Source organism: Ammospiza caudacuta, chromosome 4 (assembly GCF_027887145.1).
Source record: "Ammospiza caudacuta isolate bAmmCau1 chromosome 4, bAmmCau1.pri, whole genome shotgun sequence".
Taxonomy (NCBI): domain Eukaryota; kingdom Metazoa; phylum Chordata; class Aves; order Passeriformes; family Passerellidae; genus Ammospiza; species Ammospiza caudacuta.
The window spans coordinates 72618493-72636039 of NC_080596.1; the positions used below are offsets into that span (position 1 = coordinate 72618493).

The 17547-nt window shown below is 67.3% G+C and overlaps 3 protein-coding genes across 5 annotated transcripts; 1 reads left to right on the plus strand and 2 right to left on the minus strand.

The window, feature by feature from the left end:
- Positions 1-78: 78 nt before the first annotated feature.
- Positions 79-6281, minus strand: CCDC142 (coiled-coil domain containing 142). The gene is made up of 11 exons (XM_058804009.1): positions 6234-6281; positions 5839-5935; positions 4213-5526; positions 4037-4123; positions 3558-3722; positions 3335-3489; positions 3094-3258; positions 2898-3012; positions 2650-2827; positions 1801-2009; positions 79-320 (listed from the first exon to the last, which is right to left on the minus strand). The coding sequence occupies exons 1-11, from the start codon at positions 6279-6281 to the stop codon at positions 79-81; spliced, it is 2775 nt and encodes a 924-aa protein (XP_058659992.1).
- A 300-nt stretch (positions 6282-6581) lies between these two features.
- Positions 6582-10941, plus strand: TTC31 (tetratricopeptide repeat domain 31). Of its 3 annotated transcripts, XM_058804015.1 has the most exons (15): positions 6582-6718; positions 6804-6911; positions 7037-7290; positions 7369-7452; positions 7569-7637; positions 7745-7888; positions 7971-8202; positions 8327-8417; positions 8498-8639; positions 9314-9415; positions 9491-9563; positions 9658-9799; positions 9880-9954; positions 10446-10548; positions 10621-10941. In XM_058804015.1, the coding sequence occupies exons 1-15, from the start codon at positions 6604-6606 to the stop codon at positions 10735-10737; spliced, it is 1851 nt and encodes a 616-aa protein (XP_058659998.1). In that variant the 5' UTR covers positions 6582-6603; the 3' UTR covers positions 10738-10941. The 3 variants fall into 3 exon arrangements, with proteins under 3 accessions (XP_058659998.1, XP_058659996.1, XP_058659997.1); XM_058804013.1 differs by having other exon boundaries at positions 9494-9563; positions 10446-10941; XM_058804014.1 differs by having other exon boundaries at positions 9494-9563; positions 9661-9799; positions 10446-10941.
- A 718-nt stretch (positions 10942-11659) lies between these two features.
- Positions 11660-15312, minus strand: LBX2 (ladybird homeobox 2). The gene is made up of 2 exons (XM_058804026.1): positions 14988-15312; positions 11660-12039 (listed from the first exon to the last, which is right to left on the minus strand). Exons 1-2 carry the CDS (start codon positions 15310-15312, stop codon positions 11660-11662), a joined length of 705 nt encoding a protein of 234 aa, XP_058660009.1.
- Between the last annotated feature and the right edge of the window lie 2235 nt (positions 15313-17547).

The following is a 17547-nucleotide window of genomic DNA, read 5'->3' on the forward strand; positions in this document are numbered from 1 at the left end:
CCCAGGGATGCCAGACCCCACACCCCACTGTCCCACCCGCAGACACAGCCACGGTGGTGTTTGCAGGTTTATTGCAGCTCAGCCCTCGGGGCTGTTCCCCACGCACGGCAGCCCTGGCACGCGCCAGCGGCGGGCACGGTGCAGCCGCAGGGACAGCCACTGCTGCTGGCTGCCCGGGAACGGGGACTCGGGCCGGGACGGGACATCGGCCTCTGGAGACACAGGGGGGGTCCCTGGCACTGGGCCCAGCCCCTCCAGAGGGTCCAGGCCAGGGAGAGGGTCCAAGGATGGTTCCAGGGGGTGGGCACCTTCGTCTGAGCCTGGCAAGGGATGGGTAGGTTTGGGATAGGTTGGATAGATGGATAGGCTGGGTCCTGCTTCTGATGGGAGTTCCTGTCCCCATTCCAATCCCATTCCCATCCTTGTCCCTCTCCCTGTCCCCATCTCCTGATCCCTATCCCATCCTGTCCCATTCCATCCCCATTCCCATTCCAATCCCATCCCCATCCTTGTCCCAATCTCCCTATCCCCATCCATCCTTCTCCCAATTCTCCACCCAGTCCCATCTCCACCCCATTTCATCCCAATCCCACTCCACCTCATCCCATCCGATTCCCATTTTATCACCACCCTAACTCATCTTCATCCCAATCCCACCCCATCCCATTCCATCCCCTCCCATCACGTCCCCATCCCCACCCCATCCCCATTCCAATCCCATCCAGATCCTTGTCCCTCTCCCTGTCCCCATCAGTCCTTGTCCCATTCTCCTTCTTCCACCTTGTCCCATCCCACACCCATCCCCATTCCAATCCAATCCCCATCCTCGTTCATCTCCCTGTCCCCATCCATCCTTGTCCCAATGCTCCACCCAGTCCCATCCCATCTCCACTCCATTTCATCTGAATCCCACTCCACCTCATCCCATCCGATTCCCATTTTATCACCACCCCATCTCATCTTCATCCCAATCCCACTCCATCCCACACCATCTCATTTCCATCCCCACGTCATTCCCATCCCCATCCCATCCAGATCCTTGTCCCTCTCCCTGTCCCCATCCATTCTTGTCCCAATCTCCTGATCCCTATCCCACCTGTCCTGTCCCATTCCATCCCCAGCCCATTCCAATCCCATCCCCATCCTGGTCCCTCTCCCTGTCCCCATCCATCCTTGTCCCAATCTCCCCATCCCCATCCTTGTCCCCATCAGTCCTTGTCCCATTCTCCCTATCCCTATCCCTATCCATCCTAGTCCCAATCCTCCACCCTGGGCCATCCCATCTCCTCCCCATTTCATCCCAATCCCATCCAGATCCTGGTCCCTCTCTCTGTCCCCATCCACCCTCGTCCCAATCTCCCGATCCCTATCCCACCCCATATGCACCCCATCCCATCCCCATCCTACCCCATCCCCGCCTGTCTCATCCCCTCCCACCCCATGCCCCACCCCATTCCCCATTCCCCACCCTATTCCCCATGCCCAGCCCATTCCCCACCCTCCCAGCCCATTCCCCACCCTCCCAGCCCATTCCCCACCCTCCCAGCCCATTCCCCACCCTCCCAGCCCATTCCCCACCCCACCTCATCTCAATCCCACCACATCTCAGCCCCATCTCCTCCCAGCCCATTCCCCACCCCTCCCACCGCATTCCCCACCCCATTCCTCAGGCCATTCCCCACCCTCCCAGCCCATTCCCCACCCTCCCAGCCCATTCCCCACCCTCCCAGCCCATTCCCCACCCCATTCCCCATTCCCCGCCCCACTCCCCAGCCCATTCCCGGCCCATCCCGCTCTCACAGCAGCGCCGGAGGCTGCCCCAGGTGCGGGGGTGCCCCCCGAGCCCCCCGGGCTGCTGCAGGAGGCAGCGCACGGCCGTGTCCGTGTGCCGGAACACGCAGAGGGCCCGCAGCGCCTGCCGCGCCTCGGGGGCCAGCCCGGAGCGCTCCGAGCACACCAGCTCCCGCACGGCCTCGAAGTCCCGCCGCAGCTGCAGGGCACCCTGCAGGCTGGCACGGGGGTCAACGGGGGGGTGCGAGCCCGGAACCCCCAGCAGGACCCCACAGAACCCCCCGGCACCGCCACCACACGCTGTGACCAGCACCGAGATCCTGGTACTGCCATCGCACCCCATCATGACCCACAGAGCTTCTGGCACTGTCACCAGAGCCCCCAACACACCCGTGGGACCCCCACAGAGCCTCTGGCACTGCGATCAGACCCCCACGACCACCACTGGGACCCCACAGAGCCTCTGGCACTGTCACGACAACCCCCAGGACCCCCACGGCGACACCATCAGTGGGACCCCAACCTGCCACTGAGTCCCCTGCCCTGGTCGGGCATTGGACATTGGACCCCCAGCACTGCCACTGGGACACCTGGGACTGCCACTAGGACCCCCCTGAACCCCACTGGGACCCCTGGAACTGCAACTGGGACCCCCAGGACTCCCCTGGGACCTTGGAAACTGCCACTGGGACCCCTGGAACTGCCACCGGGACCCCCAGAACCCCACTGGGATCCCCCAGGATGCCACTAGGACCTCTGAAACTGCCACTGGGAGCTCTGCAACTGCCACTGGGACCCCCAGGACTACACTGGGACCCCTGGCACTGCCCAGAGGCCATGTCCCCCCATTCCCAGTACCTGAACTTGATCCGTCGGGTGAGGATGTGATCCATCCAGGCCTCCAGGAAGGCTGTGGTGACCCGTGCCAGGGTGGGCACCTGGGCATCGTGGGGCAGGGCCTGGGCACCCTGCAGCACCTGCCCCAGCACCGCCTGCACCGCAGCCGCCGCGTAGGCGCTGGGGGAGCTGGGCAGCTCTGGGGGACACAGGGACACAGGTCAGTGAGCCCCCAAATCCCCTCCCAGCCCCCCAGCCCCAGCACCCACCAGCGCGGGGCCCGAGCCGCCAGTGCCGGCCCAGAGGCATCGTCTGGTCAAAGATCTCGGCTGAGAGCCGCTTGCAGCTGGTGGAAAACATCCAGAGCACGTCCCCGGAGAAGAGCTGGGATACAGAGGACACAGGGTGACACAGGTGACACAGGCATCCCAGTGTTCAGACCACCCTCCCACAGTCCCACCAAACCTGGATGCTGTTGGCCACGTCACGGATCTGCCGGCACAGCTGGAGCTCCCACGGGGATCCCAGGCTGGGGGGTGGCTCAGGGGGGCTGTCCCCAGGAATGTCCCCTGGCTCTGGGAAGGTCCTGCTCACCTGCAGCATCAGCTGCTCTGCCTCTGCCTTCAGCACCTGGAGGGGAGCAGAGGGAGTGAGCCCAGCCCTGCTGTGTCCCCCCAGCCCCCTGTACCCCCGGTGCCCCCCATACCTGCAGGTCTCCCTGGGTGAGCAGCAGGAACTGAGGCAGGGCCCAGGCCGCCAGGTACCGCCCGGCCCGGCCCGTCAGCCACGCGTGGGCGGCCGCCACCGCCGCCAGGCACCGGCCCAGCACCTGCAGCCGCAGGCAGAGACCCCCGGGGGGGGCTGCGGGGGGGGGTCAGCACAGGGAGGACCCCCAGAGCCGCCTGCCCCCCTCCCCAGACCCCTCTCACCGTGCGGGCGGGCGGGCAGCAGGCGCAGGCAGCGCAGGGCCAGCGCCAGGGCTGGGAAGAGGCACCGGAGCTGCTGGGCTGTGCGACTGCACCCCGGCCCTGGGGACCCTCCTGGGGACTCCAAGCACTTGTCTGAGAGCCCTGAGCCCAGAGCACGGGTAAAATCTGGAGGAGAAACAGTCAGAATGCCCCAACATCTCCCACTTGCACCCCACACGCCACCCCATATAGCATATCTAACCCTTTATGGCATACCCCATTCCCTCACCCCATATCCAAGTGCCCCACATCTTGTACCCCAGACCCCACACTCCACCCCACTCCCCACCCCATATTGCATATCTGACCCTTCATGGCATACCCCATTCCCTCACCCCATATCCACCAAGTACCTCACACTGTCCCACACCTTGTACCCCAGACCCCACACCCTACCCCACACCCTGCCCCCCTCCCTGTGGCCCCCCCAGTCCTCATACCCGTGTCCCAGCTGCAGAGAACACCCCGGCACAGCAGCTTCAGGCAGAGCCGTCCCAGCTCCTCCCGGCACTCAGCGGGCACACGGGCTGCGGGGACACAGCAGGGACACAGCGGGGCTCAGCGTGACACAGGGACACCCCGAGGGATCCCGCACCCCCCGTACCCCCACACGTACCAACAGCCAGCGCACGGCTCAGCTCCCACGCCGCGGTGACGGTGGCACTGGGGGTGGCAGGAGGGGTGCCCGGGCTGTCCCCCAGCACAGCTCCCACATTCTCCCAGAGCAGCAGGCGGTACCGGGCGCTCAGGGTGGCGGCCACGGGGCCGCGGGCAGCATCCAGCCACCGCACGGCCTTCCAGCCCCCGGCACTGCCCGGCCGCAGCCCCGCGGGCTCGGGGCTCTCTGACAGCACCGGCTGCCACAGGCTGTCAGCTGAGGCCACCAGCGCCCCAAAAACGTGTCCCATCAGCTCCTCGTCCTCCTGGCACAGTGCCTGCAGCTCAGCCGCCAGCACCGCTCCAGAAGGTTCTGTGTCCATCTCAGCCGTGGGTGGCCATGGCACCCCCACATCCTCCCAGCGGACGTGTCCATCCCTGACATCCCCACTCTGGGGCCACAGGAGGGGCCGGAGCCTCTGGGCCACGGCCCGGCCGCGCTCGGCCGCCAGCAGCCGCAGCACCGTGCCCACCGTGAAGGCACCGGGCGCCCTCACCTCGGGGCCCAGCTCCTCGGCCAGCGCCGTCACCGTGCGGTTGTAGATCTCCAGCCCCTGGAAGAGCTCAGCCAGGCCCTCAGCAGCCAGGGCGGGATTACCGGGGCGGCCCAGCTGCCGCAGCCGTGCCTCGATGTGGTGCCCGGTGAGGCGCGCGGCCGTCACGGCGGGCAGCAGCAGCGCCCAGCGCACGTGCAGCACGGCCTGGCCCCGGCGCTGCGGCAGCGCCCGCAGCCACGCGTCCGCCCGCAGCCGCCGCAGCAGCGCGGCCCAGTGCCCCGCGTGCCCCCGCAGCTCCGCGCACAGCTCCCGCAGCGCCGGCAGCGCCGCCTCACCGGGCTCCGGTAACGCCTGCAGCCGCTGCAGGAAGTCGGAGGAGGCCTTGAGGCGTCGCGTGAAGTCGCGGGCCAGGCGGAGCTGGTGGCGGTGCTGCAGCAGCGCGTGCAGGGTCGCTCCCCGCTCCGCCACGCGCCGCCGCACGGCGTCCTCGGAAAAGTCACCGGCGCCGCTGCCACCGGGATGGGGCCGCACGTAGCCCAGGAAGGTCTCGGTGCGAGGGTCCTCCCAGACGCACAGGCAGCGGCGCAGAGCTGGGAAGGTTTGCTCCAGCGGGACCACGATGGACGCGGCTTCGTGCTCGTCCTCGTCGTCGTCCTCGTCGGTGTCACCGCGCCGGCTCCACCGCGGGGACAGCAGGCGGCGCAGTCCCGGGGTGACGCTGCGCAGCATGGCCTCTGCCCGCTGCAAGGAGCGCGCCAGGGGCCCCCGCGACCCGCCTGGGGGCACGGCACCCTCAGGATGGGGCGGGGACCACGGTGTAGGGTGGGCACCCCCAGTTTGAAAACCTTGTTGTGGGGCAGCACTCTGTCATCACTGTCCCACTGCCACCCTAACCCTGAGATCCCCAGGACCCCACTGCCCACTGGGGTCCCCACAGCCAACACACGCCATCAATGCCCCCACAAGGACCCTGGACCCCATTAGGATCCTCCACACTCCCCCCAGGACCACGCATCCCATCGGGATCCCCGCAGCCCCCCCAGAACTCCACACCCCCTTGTGCTCCCCGCAGTCCCCTGGGGTCTCACCGGGCTCGGGGGGGTCCCCGCGGGCAGCCCCATCGCCCGGTCCCGGCCGGGCCGTCAGCAGCAGCAGGATGAGGCCGCCCAGGCCGGCGTCGCCCACCTGGAGGGGTACGGGAGGCTCAGGACCCCCGGGCCGGTGCGAAGGGCGGGGTCACGCGTGACCACGCCCACTACCGCGCGTACCACGCCCGCGCCACGCCCCCAACCGGCTCCCGCTGTGGCCACGCCCCCTCGGTGCTCGCCACAGTTGGCCACTCCCTCGCCCGCGCCCTGCACCGTTGCCATGGAGACGCAGCACAGCCTAGGCCCGGTGCCCCCCCGCCCGCCCCGGTACCGGCCCGGCCCCGCCGCTGTCCCGGGAGGGGTGTCCGAGCCCCCCCTGTGCCGAGCGGCCTCACCTGCAGGCAAAGCTCTCCGCCGCGCCGCTCAGCGCTGCCGGCGTCCATGCCGGGCCATGCCGGGGGCGGCGGCAGCAAAGAGGCTTAGGCCGCGCCCTCGCTAATCCGGGGGGCTGGGCCAAGCTGGCCGCCAGGAGGGGCCCGACGTGAGGGGCGGGACGAGCAGCGGGGGCGGCCGAGCCCACGGCCTTGCGACAGGCGGGGACGGCGGGAGAGGATGAGGAGCGCCGGTCCCATTCCGTGAGGGCCCTGCGGGCCGCCGTCCTGCCCGCACCCAACATGGCGGCGGGGCGGCCTCAACCGGAGCCGTGACGTTGTTCCGGTAGGACCGTGATGCAATCCCGTGGCGCGGCGGCGGCGGCTCGTGGCGATGCGGGGCTCGGGCGGGCCGCGGGAGCGGGACGGGCCCGGTCTGGGCGGTTTCGGGCCGGCTGCCGCTGCCTGCCCCTGGGGCTGCACGCTGGGCCCCGCTGGCTGGAGCGGCGGTACGGACCGGGCGGGGGAAGCCCAGAGCGCGGCCCGGTTTCGGTTCCGCCTCCGCCGGCTCATGGTTGTTTGTGCTCCTCACAGCGCCCTTCTGCCCCCGGCACCGCATGTCCAGCCTCGCCGACCTGCCGGTGCCGTCCCAGCCGGTGATTAGGTATAAGGAGAGGGAGGTGTGTCTGCTCTGGGATGACGGTGAGTGCGGCGGGGGCTACCGGGGATCGCCGCGCTCGGGAATTGCTCGGGGAGCGGGAACGGCGTGGGGACAGCCGGGATCCGGTGCCTGGAACTGCTCCTCACGCACCCCGCTCTCCTGCCAGGCCCCACGGTGGATTACTACCCCCTGGATATTGATGATGATGATGAAGATGGTAATTACGATTACGATGAGGACGAGTTCGCCGCAGGTTTGCAGTTCCTGGACGTTCCGGTGGCGGAGGGAGCCGTGCCTTACAGCTACTGCGGCTTCCGCAAGTCCTTCCTGTGCTCGGAGCCGCCCCGGACCCCTCCCACCGCCCTGGACGCGCGGCTGGACCGGCTGCCGACGCCCCAGCGGGCGTGGCCCACGGCTGAGGTGGGCAAAATCCCCCCGATGTGCCCCAGGGTCACCAGAGGGTCCCCGGAGCTGTCCTGACTCAGGTAACTCCTGCAGGAGGCTGACAAGAACGCTCAGGAGCTGATGGAAGAGGAGGAGCGGGCCAAGAGGAAGGCAGAGAAGAAGAAGCTGAAGAAGAAGGTGAGTGAGCCCTGGGGGGCGGTCACTGCCTCTTGTTGTGGTGCTGCCAGCCAGTCCCTGAGCTGAGGGCTGAGGCTGCATTTCTCTGCTCGTGGGTTCACGTTCTTCCTTTTCAGAAACAAAAGGACCGAAAGAAACGGGAGAAACTGGGTCAAGAGCAGAAGAACAAAGAGAACACTGACCCAGTGAGTGACCAGGCCAGCCTGCTCGTGCTGTTCTAGGGGTGCCCAGAGGTGATGGGGCCAGCCAGCACCCCTAAGCCTGTCACCTCACCCCCTCCCTGTCCTTGCAGAGCCCCCCAAGTGGCCCTGCAGGCACTGGGCCTCCCTCAGAGGGTGCTGAGGACGAGGGGTGCTGCCTAGAGCCCTCCCCGTGCCCTGGGGACTCCACTGTGCCCTCAGAGGAGTCTGGCCCAGAGGACACAGTAGTGGCAGAGGTAAGGGACAGTGTCCCCATGGGGGCCATGTGGGGCTGGGGGTCCCAGGGCTCTGCCTGCCCATCCATCCCTGCTTCACCAGGAGGAGCTGGACCTGAGCTGCACTTTTGTCTGTAAAGCCCGGGAGAAGGCAGGGGTCAGGCTGCCCCCCCCGGACACTGACCACTCCCCTGGGCCACAGAACGCGGTGGAACCAAGCAGGAAGGTGCCAGAGAAGGGAAGTGGGGACCCTGTGGGGACACCTGTGTCCCCTCAGCCCCCTCAGGCCAGCCCACCCAGCCCCAGCACGCTGTCACAGAGCCTGGCGCTTGCAGGTCAGTGCAGGGACCCCCAGAGGGGCCAGGGGAGGGCATTGAGGGCTCTCCCTGCTTCTCCCCAGCTCAGAGGGGCTGTGCTAGGGGCACTGTCCCTCCGTGTGTCCTTGTGTCCCCTCCCCAGGCCACGGCATCGAGGCAGCCCAGATGGGCCAACACTCTGAGGCCGTGTGGGCTTTCACCATGGCCCTGGAGCTGAACCCCCGGGAGTACCGGTGAGCAGAGGGGCTGGGGGTGACCTGGGGGTGCTGGGCTGGCAGGGCCCGGCCTCAGTGACACCCCCACACCCCCTCAGGCTCCTGGGGAACCGCTCCTACTGCCTGGAGAAGCTGGGGCGCTACGAGGAGGCGCTGGCGGACGCGGAGGCGGCGCTGGAGCTGCAGCCGGGCTGGCCCAAGGGCTCCTTCCGCAAGGGCAAAGCCCTCAGGGGGCTCCAGGTACCTGGGGGGGCTCCAGGGGCTGGGGAGGGGGCTGGTGTCTTGGGGGGGCATGGCTGGGTGAGGGGCTGTGGGGTTCTGGGAGTGAGTTGTTGGAGACAAACTGGGGGATTTGGGGTGCCAGTGGGTGTGGGGAAATGGAGGGGCTGCAGGGTGCTGTGGATGAGGGGTGCATTAGGTGTGAGTTGGGGCTGGGAGGACTGGGCAGAGCACTGGCTGTTGGTGGGGTGGGGTAGGGCTGCACTGAGGGGGGTCAGTGAGGCTTTGAGGTGCCATTTAGGCTGGGTGGGGCCTGTAGGGAACTGGAGGAGCTGCAGGGTTCTGTGGATGAGGGGTGCATTAGGTGTGAGTTGGGGCTGGCAGCACTGGGCAGGGCACTGGGGCTGCTGCAGGGTGTTGGTGGGGTGGGGTAGGGCTGCACTGGGGGTGTCAGTGATGCTTTGAGGTGCATTTGGGTTGGGAGGGGGCTGTGGGCAACTGTAGGGTGCTGTGGATGAAGGGTGGGCTGGCTGCATTTGGTGTGAGTTGGGGCTCAGGGGACTGGGCAGGGCACAGGGTGTTGTGGGCTGTGCTGGGGGATATCAGTGAGCCTTTGAGGTGCCATTTGGGCTGGGTGGGGGGCGTGGGGTGCCTGTGGGGGCAGGCAGGGGCTGCAGGTGCCCCCTGGCCCCCAGCGCTACGCCGAGGCCGCTCGCACCTTCGAGGAGCTGCTGCTGCAGGACGAGGCCTACGCAGAGGCAGCCACGCAGCTGGAGGCCTGCAGGGCCCTGCTGCAGGTGAGACCCCCCTTTCCACACCCCCTGCCCCCTGCCCTGCTGTGCCCCCCACGCCTCACCCCTGTCCCCTCACAGCAGTGCAGCCGCCCCAGCGGTGTCCCCGAGTCCCCCTTCCTGATCAAGGCCAAGGAGCCGCTGTTTCTCCCTGGTAAGGGACAGGGGTGGGTGGGCTTGGGGGGACCCGACCCCCAGGGCTGTCCCTGTGTCCCCAGTGATGCTGAAGCCCTTTGTCCCCTCGGCAGCAGGATGGACAACCAGGAGCTGCCAGGACGCAGGTGACAAAAGTGTGACAGGAAGCAGTGGCAAGACCCCAACAAAAGACTCAGAACAGGCACCTGCTGTGGCCAGTGGCTGCCCAACACTGCCACCGAGCCACCCTGCCAGGTATGGGGGTCTGGTGGTCTGGGAGGGGGCTCAGAGTGGGGCAGTGCTGGCTCTGGTGACACCAGGATGGCTCTTGGCAGGGACTGCTTCCCGCTCTGGGTGGGCAATGTCACCTCCCACATCACTGAGAAGGTGCTGCGTCGTGCCTTTGGCCGGTGAGTGACCCCAGGGCTGCTCCTCCTGCAGGACCCCAAACCCCTGGTACCCCCTGGTGACCCCCAAGCTCTGTCCCTGTCCTTGTGCTCTGCTGGTTCTGACCTGCAGGGGATCCTTGGGGAGTAGTGTCTGACTGATGCACTGCCCCCAGGTTTGGGGGGGTCTGTCCCACAGCTTGGGGTGTCTTTAACTGTTTCCCCTCAGCTTTGGGAGTCTCTGTTCCCTCTCAGCTTTGGGAGTTTCTGTTCCTCCTCAGCTTTGGGAGTCTCTGTTCCCCCATCCTGGAGATTTGGGGGTGTCTCACTCTCTCCATCCTTGGGTGTCATTCACCCTTCCCCAGCTTTTGGGGGTTGCTAAAGTTGCTTTACACACTTAAGAGTCTCTGACCCTCCCACCCTGCAGTTTTGGGGCGTCTCTAACCCTCCAGCTTCCCATTTAGGAATCTCTAACTATTGCCCCCCCAATTTGGGGGTCTGTGTGTGTCCCCCAGGTTTGGGGAGATCCGCTCCGTGCGGCTGCTCCCGGGGCGCCGCTGTGCCTTCATCAACTTCCGTGGCAAAGCAGAGGCTGAGGAGGCCTTCAGGGCCATGCAGGTGAGCTGGGGGCACTTGTGGGACCCCCTCAGGGACACACCTGTGCCAGCTGCCAGCTCCTTGTGTCCCCAGGGTGCCACCATGGAGGGCAGCAAGCTGCTGCTGCAGCTCAAGCACCCAGCCCACGCCACGCCGGCCCCCGTGCCCCGTGCCAGGGGCAAGGCCACCCCCGGGGGGCTGCTCAGCTGACCCTGCTCTGCTGGGGGCACCCTGGCAGCCCCCCCTCACCTGCCTGGACCTGCCTGTGCCTTGTCCCCCACTGCCAGGGGTGGGGATGTCTCCCCATCCTGCCTTGGGGGGTGCTGGGGGGGTCGGGGCCCACCCTGCAGCCCCTTGTGCTGGGGGGGGGTGGGCCTGGGCTGTTCCCCAGGGCCCCTCAGGGATTTGTAGCAATTTGGGTTTTCTAATAAAGCTGAGATTTGTTTTTCTCTCTGGCCTTTCTTTGGGCTGGTGTCACTCAGCCTCTCTGCCATCTCTGTGTCCACCCCGTGTCCCCCTCTGTCCCTTGTCACTCCCCATGTCACTCCAGCCCCGGAGAACAGCAAGGAGGGGGGTCTCCACTCCCCTTTATGTCACTGTTTGGTGACAGGCGTGAGATCAAATACAATTTGATTAATATGCAAATTGAGGGGGGCAGGGGCGGTCGCAGCCGGTAATTAATCACCGGTTAAAACAAATTAATGCCCGCGGTGGGAGGTGCTCGCCTGGAAAAAAGTGGGGGTGGGTGGGTGGATGGAGGGCTCTGGGGTCCATATTAAGGTGTTGCCTTTATTGCAAATATTTACATCGGGGCCGATAGAAAATAAAATTTAAAAAAAGAAAAAAAAAAAAACAATGGAAAGACAAAAAAAACCCAAAAAGCCGCAAAAGGGTGCACGGAGGGGGCGGGGCTGGGCTCGGATTCTTTCGGAACCGAACGGAGCGGGTGTGGCGGCGCCGAGTGCACCCGAACTGAGCCGAAAGGAGCCGAGTGCACCCGAACTGAGCCGAACGAAGCAATCTCGGCCTGACCCGACCCGAGTGAATCCGAACTCAGCCGAGCCGGCCCGAGTGAGTCCGAACGGAGCAGTCTCGGTGCCACCGGATCCGAACGGAGCCGAGCGCGCTCGGCTCAGTCCGCCACGTCGATCTCCTCCTCCGAGAGCTCGGCGGGCTCTGTGGTCCCGGTGCCGGGAGCCCCCGGGGCCTCGGGCAGCCCCGCCAGCTGCTGCAGGGCGGCGGGGGGCAGCGCTTGCAGCGAGGCCACGTCCGCCCGCAGCTCCTCCAGGTCCCGCTTGAGCTTGGCGCGGCGGTTCTGGAACCAGGTGATGACCTGGGCGGCGGAGAGCGCCAGGCGCGCCGCCAGCGCGTCCCGGTCCACCGGGGAGAGGTAGCGCTGCCGCCGGAATCGCTGCTCCAGCTCCCGCAGCTGCTGCGCCGTGAACGCGGTCCGGGACTTGCGACGCTTCCTGCAGGGAGGGCGCGGGCCCGAGGCGCCCGGCGGGGACGGACCTGCGGAGACAGCGGGGTTAGGGCACGGAGAACGGGGAGCAGCACCGGGAAACGAACCCGGGGGCCCGGCTGGGAAGCGCCTGCGGGGGCAGGGCATCGCACCGGGAACGGCACCGGGATGCCCGGCGGGGAAGGGCTTATGGGGCAGGGTACCGGCACGGGGACCTGAACAGCACCGGCACCGCGGGCCTCGAGCTGCGGGGGCAGCGGCGTCGGGTCAGAGACACCGGTACACGCACCGGGCACGGCGAGGCCCGGCCTGAGGGCAGGGCAGTGCCGGGGCACCGGGAACTGCCGCCGCACCGGCCCCGCCGAGCCCTGCGGCCGCGTCCCGGCCCTGCCGCCTCCCGGTGGAACGGAGACGAACCGGCCCACGTGGAATCGAAGGCAGACGAGCCAAACCGAGTGGTGCCCAGCCGAACCGAGCAAACCGAACCGCGGCCGGTGCCGGCAGCCGGGACTCATCGTTCCACAGCGGCCGCGGCCGTGTCGGAGTCGCCGCCGTTGCGACCGGGGCTGAGACGCCCGTGTACCTCCGGCGGCTGCTCCGGGAGCCCGGAACGAAGCTGGGAGCCACAGCAGAAAACCGGGATCTTCCTTCTCTGCCATTCCAGGAGAACCGAGGCCGTGCTGGTCCCCGGTTCGATCCGGTCGCCTCTCCCGGCCCCGGTGCTGTCGCTGCTGCCCCAGTGACCTCGAGAACCCCGGCGAGACGCGACCGCCGCCCCGGGCAGGGCTGCTCGCCGCCGGCGGATCCCGATCGCTTTCCCGCTGCGGCCCCCGGTCCGTGCCAGCCCCGCCGCTGCCGGTGGCACCGGTAACGCGGCTCGCTCGGGCCGTGCGTGCCCCAGTACCGGCGGAGGCTCCCGGGGTCTCTCGCAGCGCGGACTCCTCGCTCGGTAGAGGAGCCCCGGGCGGTCCCGGCCGAGTCCGTGGGTCCATCCCGGTAGCACGGCTTTACCGTGGTCACGGAACCCCGATCCGTGCCGTGTTCGTCCGTCATTCCAGTAACGGAGCTTCCCCTCCGCTCTCGGAGCCCCGGTCGGCCCCGTTTCTGTCTGTCCGTCCATCCCGGTAACGGGGATTTACCGCCGCTCAGGGAGCCCTGATCGCTCCGTTGTCAGTCCGTCCTTCCGTCGTTTTCGTTCATCACGGAAGCCGGGGCTGTCCCGGCTGTGTCGGTGTGTCCGTCCCGGTACCGGGTTTTACCTGAATTACCGGCACCTCCATCTGCCCGCCACTCCCGGCTCGTTCCGCCGTTACCCGCGGCCGGTTCGCCACCGGGTTTTGTTCATTCCGAGATCCCCGCTCGGCGTGTCCGTCTGTCCGGCCGGTACCGGAGCTTCACGGCCGCTCCGGAGCCCCGATCGCTCCCGTGTTTGTCCGGTCCCAACGAGATTTTTTCGTTCATTTTTATTAGTCCCGTGTCTGTCCTTCCGTCCGGCCGGTAACGGGGATTTACCTCCGCCCCGGGAGCCGCTATCGTTCCGGTTTTTATCCGTCTGATCACCCGGTAACGATTTATTTCGTTTTTCTTTTATTTTTCGATTCTTTTTCTGTCGATCTGTCCGTCCGGTAACGAACCTTTTACCTTAATTCCGGGAGCCCCGATCAGCCCCGTTTTTGGCCGTCTGTCCGTCCCGGAAAAAGGAATTTTTCGCCCCCGTTCTTGTCCGTCTGTCCACCCGGTAATATTTTCGGGCGCTTATTCCGTTCCTTGCCGTGTCCGTCTGTCAGATAACGAGGGTTTTTACCTTCAAACCGGGAGCCCGAGGCGTCCCCGTTCTGTTTGTCTGTCCGCCCGTTAACCGGTTGGTTTATTCGTAATCACAGGATCGCTGCTCTGTCTGTCTGTCCGCTATGATGGGTTCCTTAATTACCGGAGCCCCTCTCCGTAATTAGGGAATATTTTTTCCCCGTTAATTACCGGAGTCTGGCTCCATCCTCGTCCATCTGTCCGGCCGGTAACGGAGGTTCGGTTACTCACGGGAGGGCTGATCCAGCGGTCCGTGTCCGTCTGTCCGGAGGGTTTTTCGTTACCGGCGTGAGTCCGGTTGTGCCCAACCGTATCCGTTAATTACCGGCACGCTGCTCTGCCATGACTGTCGGTCTGTCCGTCCCGGTAATATTTTTTTTTCACGTTAATCACGGAGACCGTCTCGGTAAGGGACGGTAATTATTTTTCAGCGTTAATTACCGGAGCCTTTTTCGGTCTGTCCGACCCGGTAACGGTTTTATTCATCCCCGTGCTTTGCCTGTCCGTGTGTCCCTCGGTGTGAGGGATTTTCCGTTAATCCCGGAGACACGATCTGTCCGTCCGTGTCTGTTTCTCCAACCCAGGAACGGATTGTTTCGTTCCCGGAGGCGCCGTGCTGTCTGTCTGTCGGTGTCCGCCCGTCCTCCCGGTTCTGCCGAGCCCGTGAGATGTGGGGCCGGTTCGTGAGCGGCCGTCGGACCCCGCCGGTACCGGGCGGCTCGGGCAGGCCGAGCCCCGGACGGCGGCTCGGGGCCGGTACCGGTTTCCGTTACCGGCGGCCCCGCGCTCGGTCACGGTCACGGTCACGACTCGGCGGCGCCGATCCGCCGCCCGGTCCCGCGGCTCCCGGTAAAGCTGCCGGTTCTCCCGGAGCTCCTCGGTGCCTGTGGCGGCTCACCGAGGCCGGGGCTCGCTCCGGTTCCCCGTGTCCGGCCCCGGGATTCTCCGTCCCTTCGGGCCGAGGCTGCCGCGTGTCCCCGGTGTCCCGGCCGAGCACCGGCGGCTTCTGGGGCCTCGCAGCCCCGCTCGCCCCTCTGGGACAAGGAGGAAACTTCCCGGGACGGGGGACGAGGGCCGTCCCTGGCCTCGCCACGGCCGCCCCGCCGCCCTCCAGCCCCGCCACCTGCCCGGTGCCCGGTTCCCGTTTCCCGGTGCCCGCCCCGCTCCCGGCCGAGCCCCCCGGCCCCGGTACCTCCGGCCGCCTGCAGCATTCCCAGCTCCAGCCCCTGGAAGGTTTTACTGGCGAGTTCCTCCAGCGCCCAGAGCGGCGAGGCCGGGGCGCAGCCGCCGCCGCCGCCGCCGCGGGGCCCTGTCGGGGCGGGGGGGGCAGCGGGACCGGTGCCGGTGCCCGGGGGGCTCCCGCCGCGGGGACGTCCGAGGATGTCCTCGATGCCGAAGGGGGTCAGCGGTTTTGTGGTGTTGGCGGGGGGCGGGAGCCGGTCCAGGGGGCTCCGCCGGTGGCCGCCGACCGCGGCGGGCAGCGGGGGGGAACCGGCCGCCTCCCCCGCCGAGGTCATGCCGGGACCGGGACCCGCGCCGAGAGCGGGACCCGCCGCCGCCGCCCCCCCCCCCCCCCCAGCCCCGCGATTCCCGTTCCACCGCCTTAAAGCCCCGGGATACCGGGAGGAGGAGGAGGAGGAGCCACCGAGGCCCCCCCTGTCGAGGCGGGGGGGGACCGACCCCTCTCCGCCACTACCGGGGCGCTGCCCCGCGCCTCCCCCCTGTTGTCTCCCCCATTTTAACCCACCCCAGCGCGTCCCCCCTCCTCCTCTGCTCCCTCCTCATCCTCACCGCGGCTCTTACCCTCACCCAAAAATTTATTGGCTCTTTTGCTCTAAAATGCCCCATAAAAGTATCGGGGCCGCGGCTGGGAGTGATTAAGCCCTTTTGGGTGGGTTTTGGGTTTCAGAGCCATAAATCCCCCCCCCCCCCCACCTCCGCCCCCCAGCCCACCCCGCCACATTCCCGCTGCCCTTTCCCGGTACAAATAGCTCCGGGATTTCGGCCGCTCGTAAAAATCCCGGGATGCCGCACACGCAGGTGAGGCCCGGCTGGCGACGCCGCGTCCGGATTATCCGGCGGCTTTGGGGCTGGGGGATTCCGAATTTCCCCTCCGGAGCGGTGACTCGGTACCCCCCAGGCCCAATCCCGCCGGGTGTCCCCATGGATGTGTCGCCGGGAGCGGGGACACGGCGGGGTCACGGGGGTCACGGCGGTAATGAACCTGCGGCCGGTGCCGGGGCCGGTGCGAGCTCACGGAGCCGCCTTGGGGGAGCAGGTGCAGGGGGATCGGGCAGCGCCGATCCGGGATTATGGAAGTGGGGAGGGGGCGGGAGGGAATGAAGAGGGTGGGGGGGGGTGGGGGGGATGGATTTTTCCAATCTTGCTGACAAAGGCAGAACGCGATCTCCCGGCTGGAAATCGGAGTTTGACAAATTCAACCTTGAAATTTCCCAGCAGCCGGAGCAATTAAAGGCCGGCGGGTGCGGGGGGGAGTGGGGTGGGGAAGGGGGGGCTCGTTTTGGGAGAGGGACACGGGGCCCCTCGCACGGCGGCGTTTGCACGGATTCCTCGCACGCGGCTTTTGTCCTCTCCGCAGGGCGCGGGGAGATGGCGGAGCTGCCGCGGCCGCGCGTGCCGCCGGTGCTCACCGGGACACGGAGCCCGTGCCGAGCTGGGACCCCCCATTCCCACCCCCACAGCGGTCCCGCACTCGGATGGACCCGAGTGAGCCCGGTCCCTTCCAGCAGCACGGCTGGAATGAGGCCACCATTGTGGCCTGGGCGCCCGGTGAGCGGGGAATGGGGGTCCCCAACCCTTCCCGGGGGTCCCCAACCCTTCCCGGGGGTCCCAGCCCTATGGGGAGCCCGCGGTCTCAGTGCCGGGACACACACACAGAGGGAAATCGCAGCTCGGGGTGATTCCATGTTCTGGGGCTGATCGCGGCCGCCCGCCCGCTGAGCAAACCCCTCTGGAACGCTCCGGTTCCTCCGGGACCTCGGGAATCCCGGGCTGGGAATGTGGGAGCCGATGTCCCGCTCCTCCACCCCTGGGGGTCTCTGGGGCGTTCTGGAGGTCTGGCACCTCGGGATCTGCGGGAACGCCGCAGTGCTGCTCACCCTGAGGGATGGGGTGTCACCCTCACCCCCTTTCATTAGCCCCCCATTATCCCCACCCCGCTCTGCAGCTTTGGGGGTGAATCCCTGCGCTCAGGGCTGCTCCCAGCTCATGGTGCTGGCACCTCCTTTCCTCCCCGAGCCCCACTCGTGTCCCAAAGCGGCCGCTGAGGCGTTTTTGGGGTGTGCTGAGCCCCCCAGCCCTGCCCGACCCCTCCGGCTTCCCCGCGTTGTGGGAAGCGCTGGCTCCGGCTGTCGGGAACACAGGATGGGAAACGCTTTTCACCCCAAACCAGGGGTGGGAGCCAAACGAGCCCTCGGGGGTTTCGCAGGAACACGGGAGCTTCCTGCGGAGCCGGGACAGTGCCCGGGGCTGGCCCGCGGCCCGAGGGGACGGGGACGGGCACGTTCACGGCGAGGGGCTGGGGGCACCCCCGGGTACGGCACCCGGTGTGGCACTGACAGCCCCCGCCTCTGTCCCGCTCCTCCACCCCGGGGGTGTCCCTGGGGGTCTCTGGGGGGGTCCTGGAGGTCTGGGACCACGTCCCATCCCCGCCATGAGCAGCACCGTGGCACACGCGTGTGTTTGTGTGTGTGTGTTCACGAGTGGGCACACGTGGGTGGGGTTGTGTGATC

Coding starts and splice junctions, on each gene's coding strand:
- CCDC142 (XM_058804009.1), bottom strand. CDS start 6,281: ATGGACGCCGGCAGCGCTGAGCGGCGCGGCGGAGAGCTTTGCCTGCAG. Junction 3,013..3,093: donor ACGTGGCCAACAGCATCCAG/GTTTGGTGGGAC, acceptor TCTGTATCCCAG/CTCTTCTCCGGGGACGTGCT. Junction 321..1,800: donor GGGCAGCCTCCGGCGCTGCT/GTGAGAGCGGGA, acceptor ATCCCTTGCCAG/GCTCAGACGAAGGTGCCCAC.
- TTC31 (XM_058804013.1), top strand. CDS start 6,604: ATGCGGGGCTCGGGCGGGCCGCGGGAGCGGGACGGGCCCGGTCTGGGC. Junction 7,889..7,970: donor AGGACACAGTAGTGGCAGAG/GTAAGGGACAGT, acceptor CTGCTTCACCAG/GAGGAGCTGGACCTGAGCTG. Junction 8,203..8,326: donor ACAGAGCCTGGCGCTTGCAG/GTCAGTGCAGGG, acceptor TCCCCTCCCCAG/GCCACGGCATCGAGGCAGCC.
- LBX2 (XM_058804026.1), bottom strand. CDS start 15,312: ATGACCTCGGCGGGGGAGGCGGCCGGTTCCCCCCCGCTGCCCGCCGCG. Junction 12,040..14,987: donor AATGCTGCAGGCGGCCGGAG/GTACCGGGGCCG, acceptor CTGTCTCCGCAG/GTCCGTCCCCGCCGGGCGCC.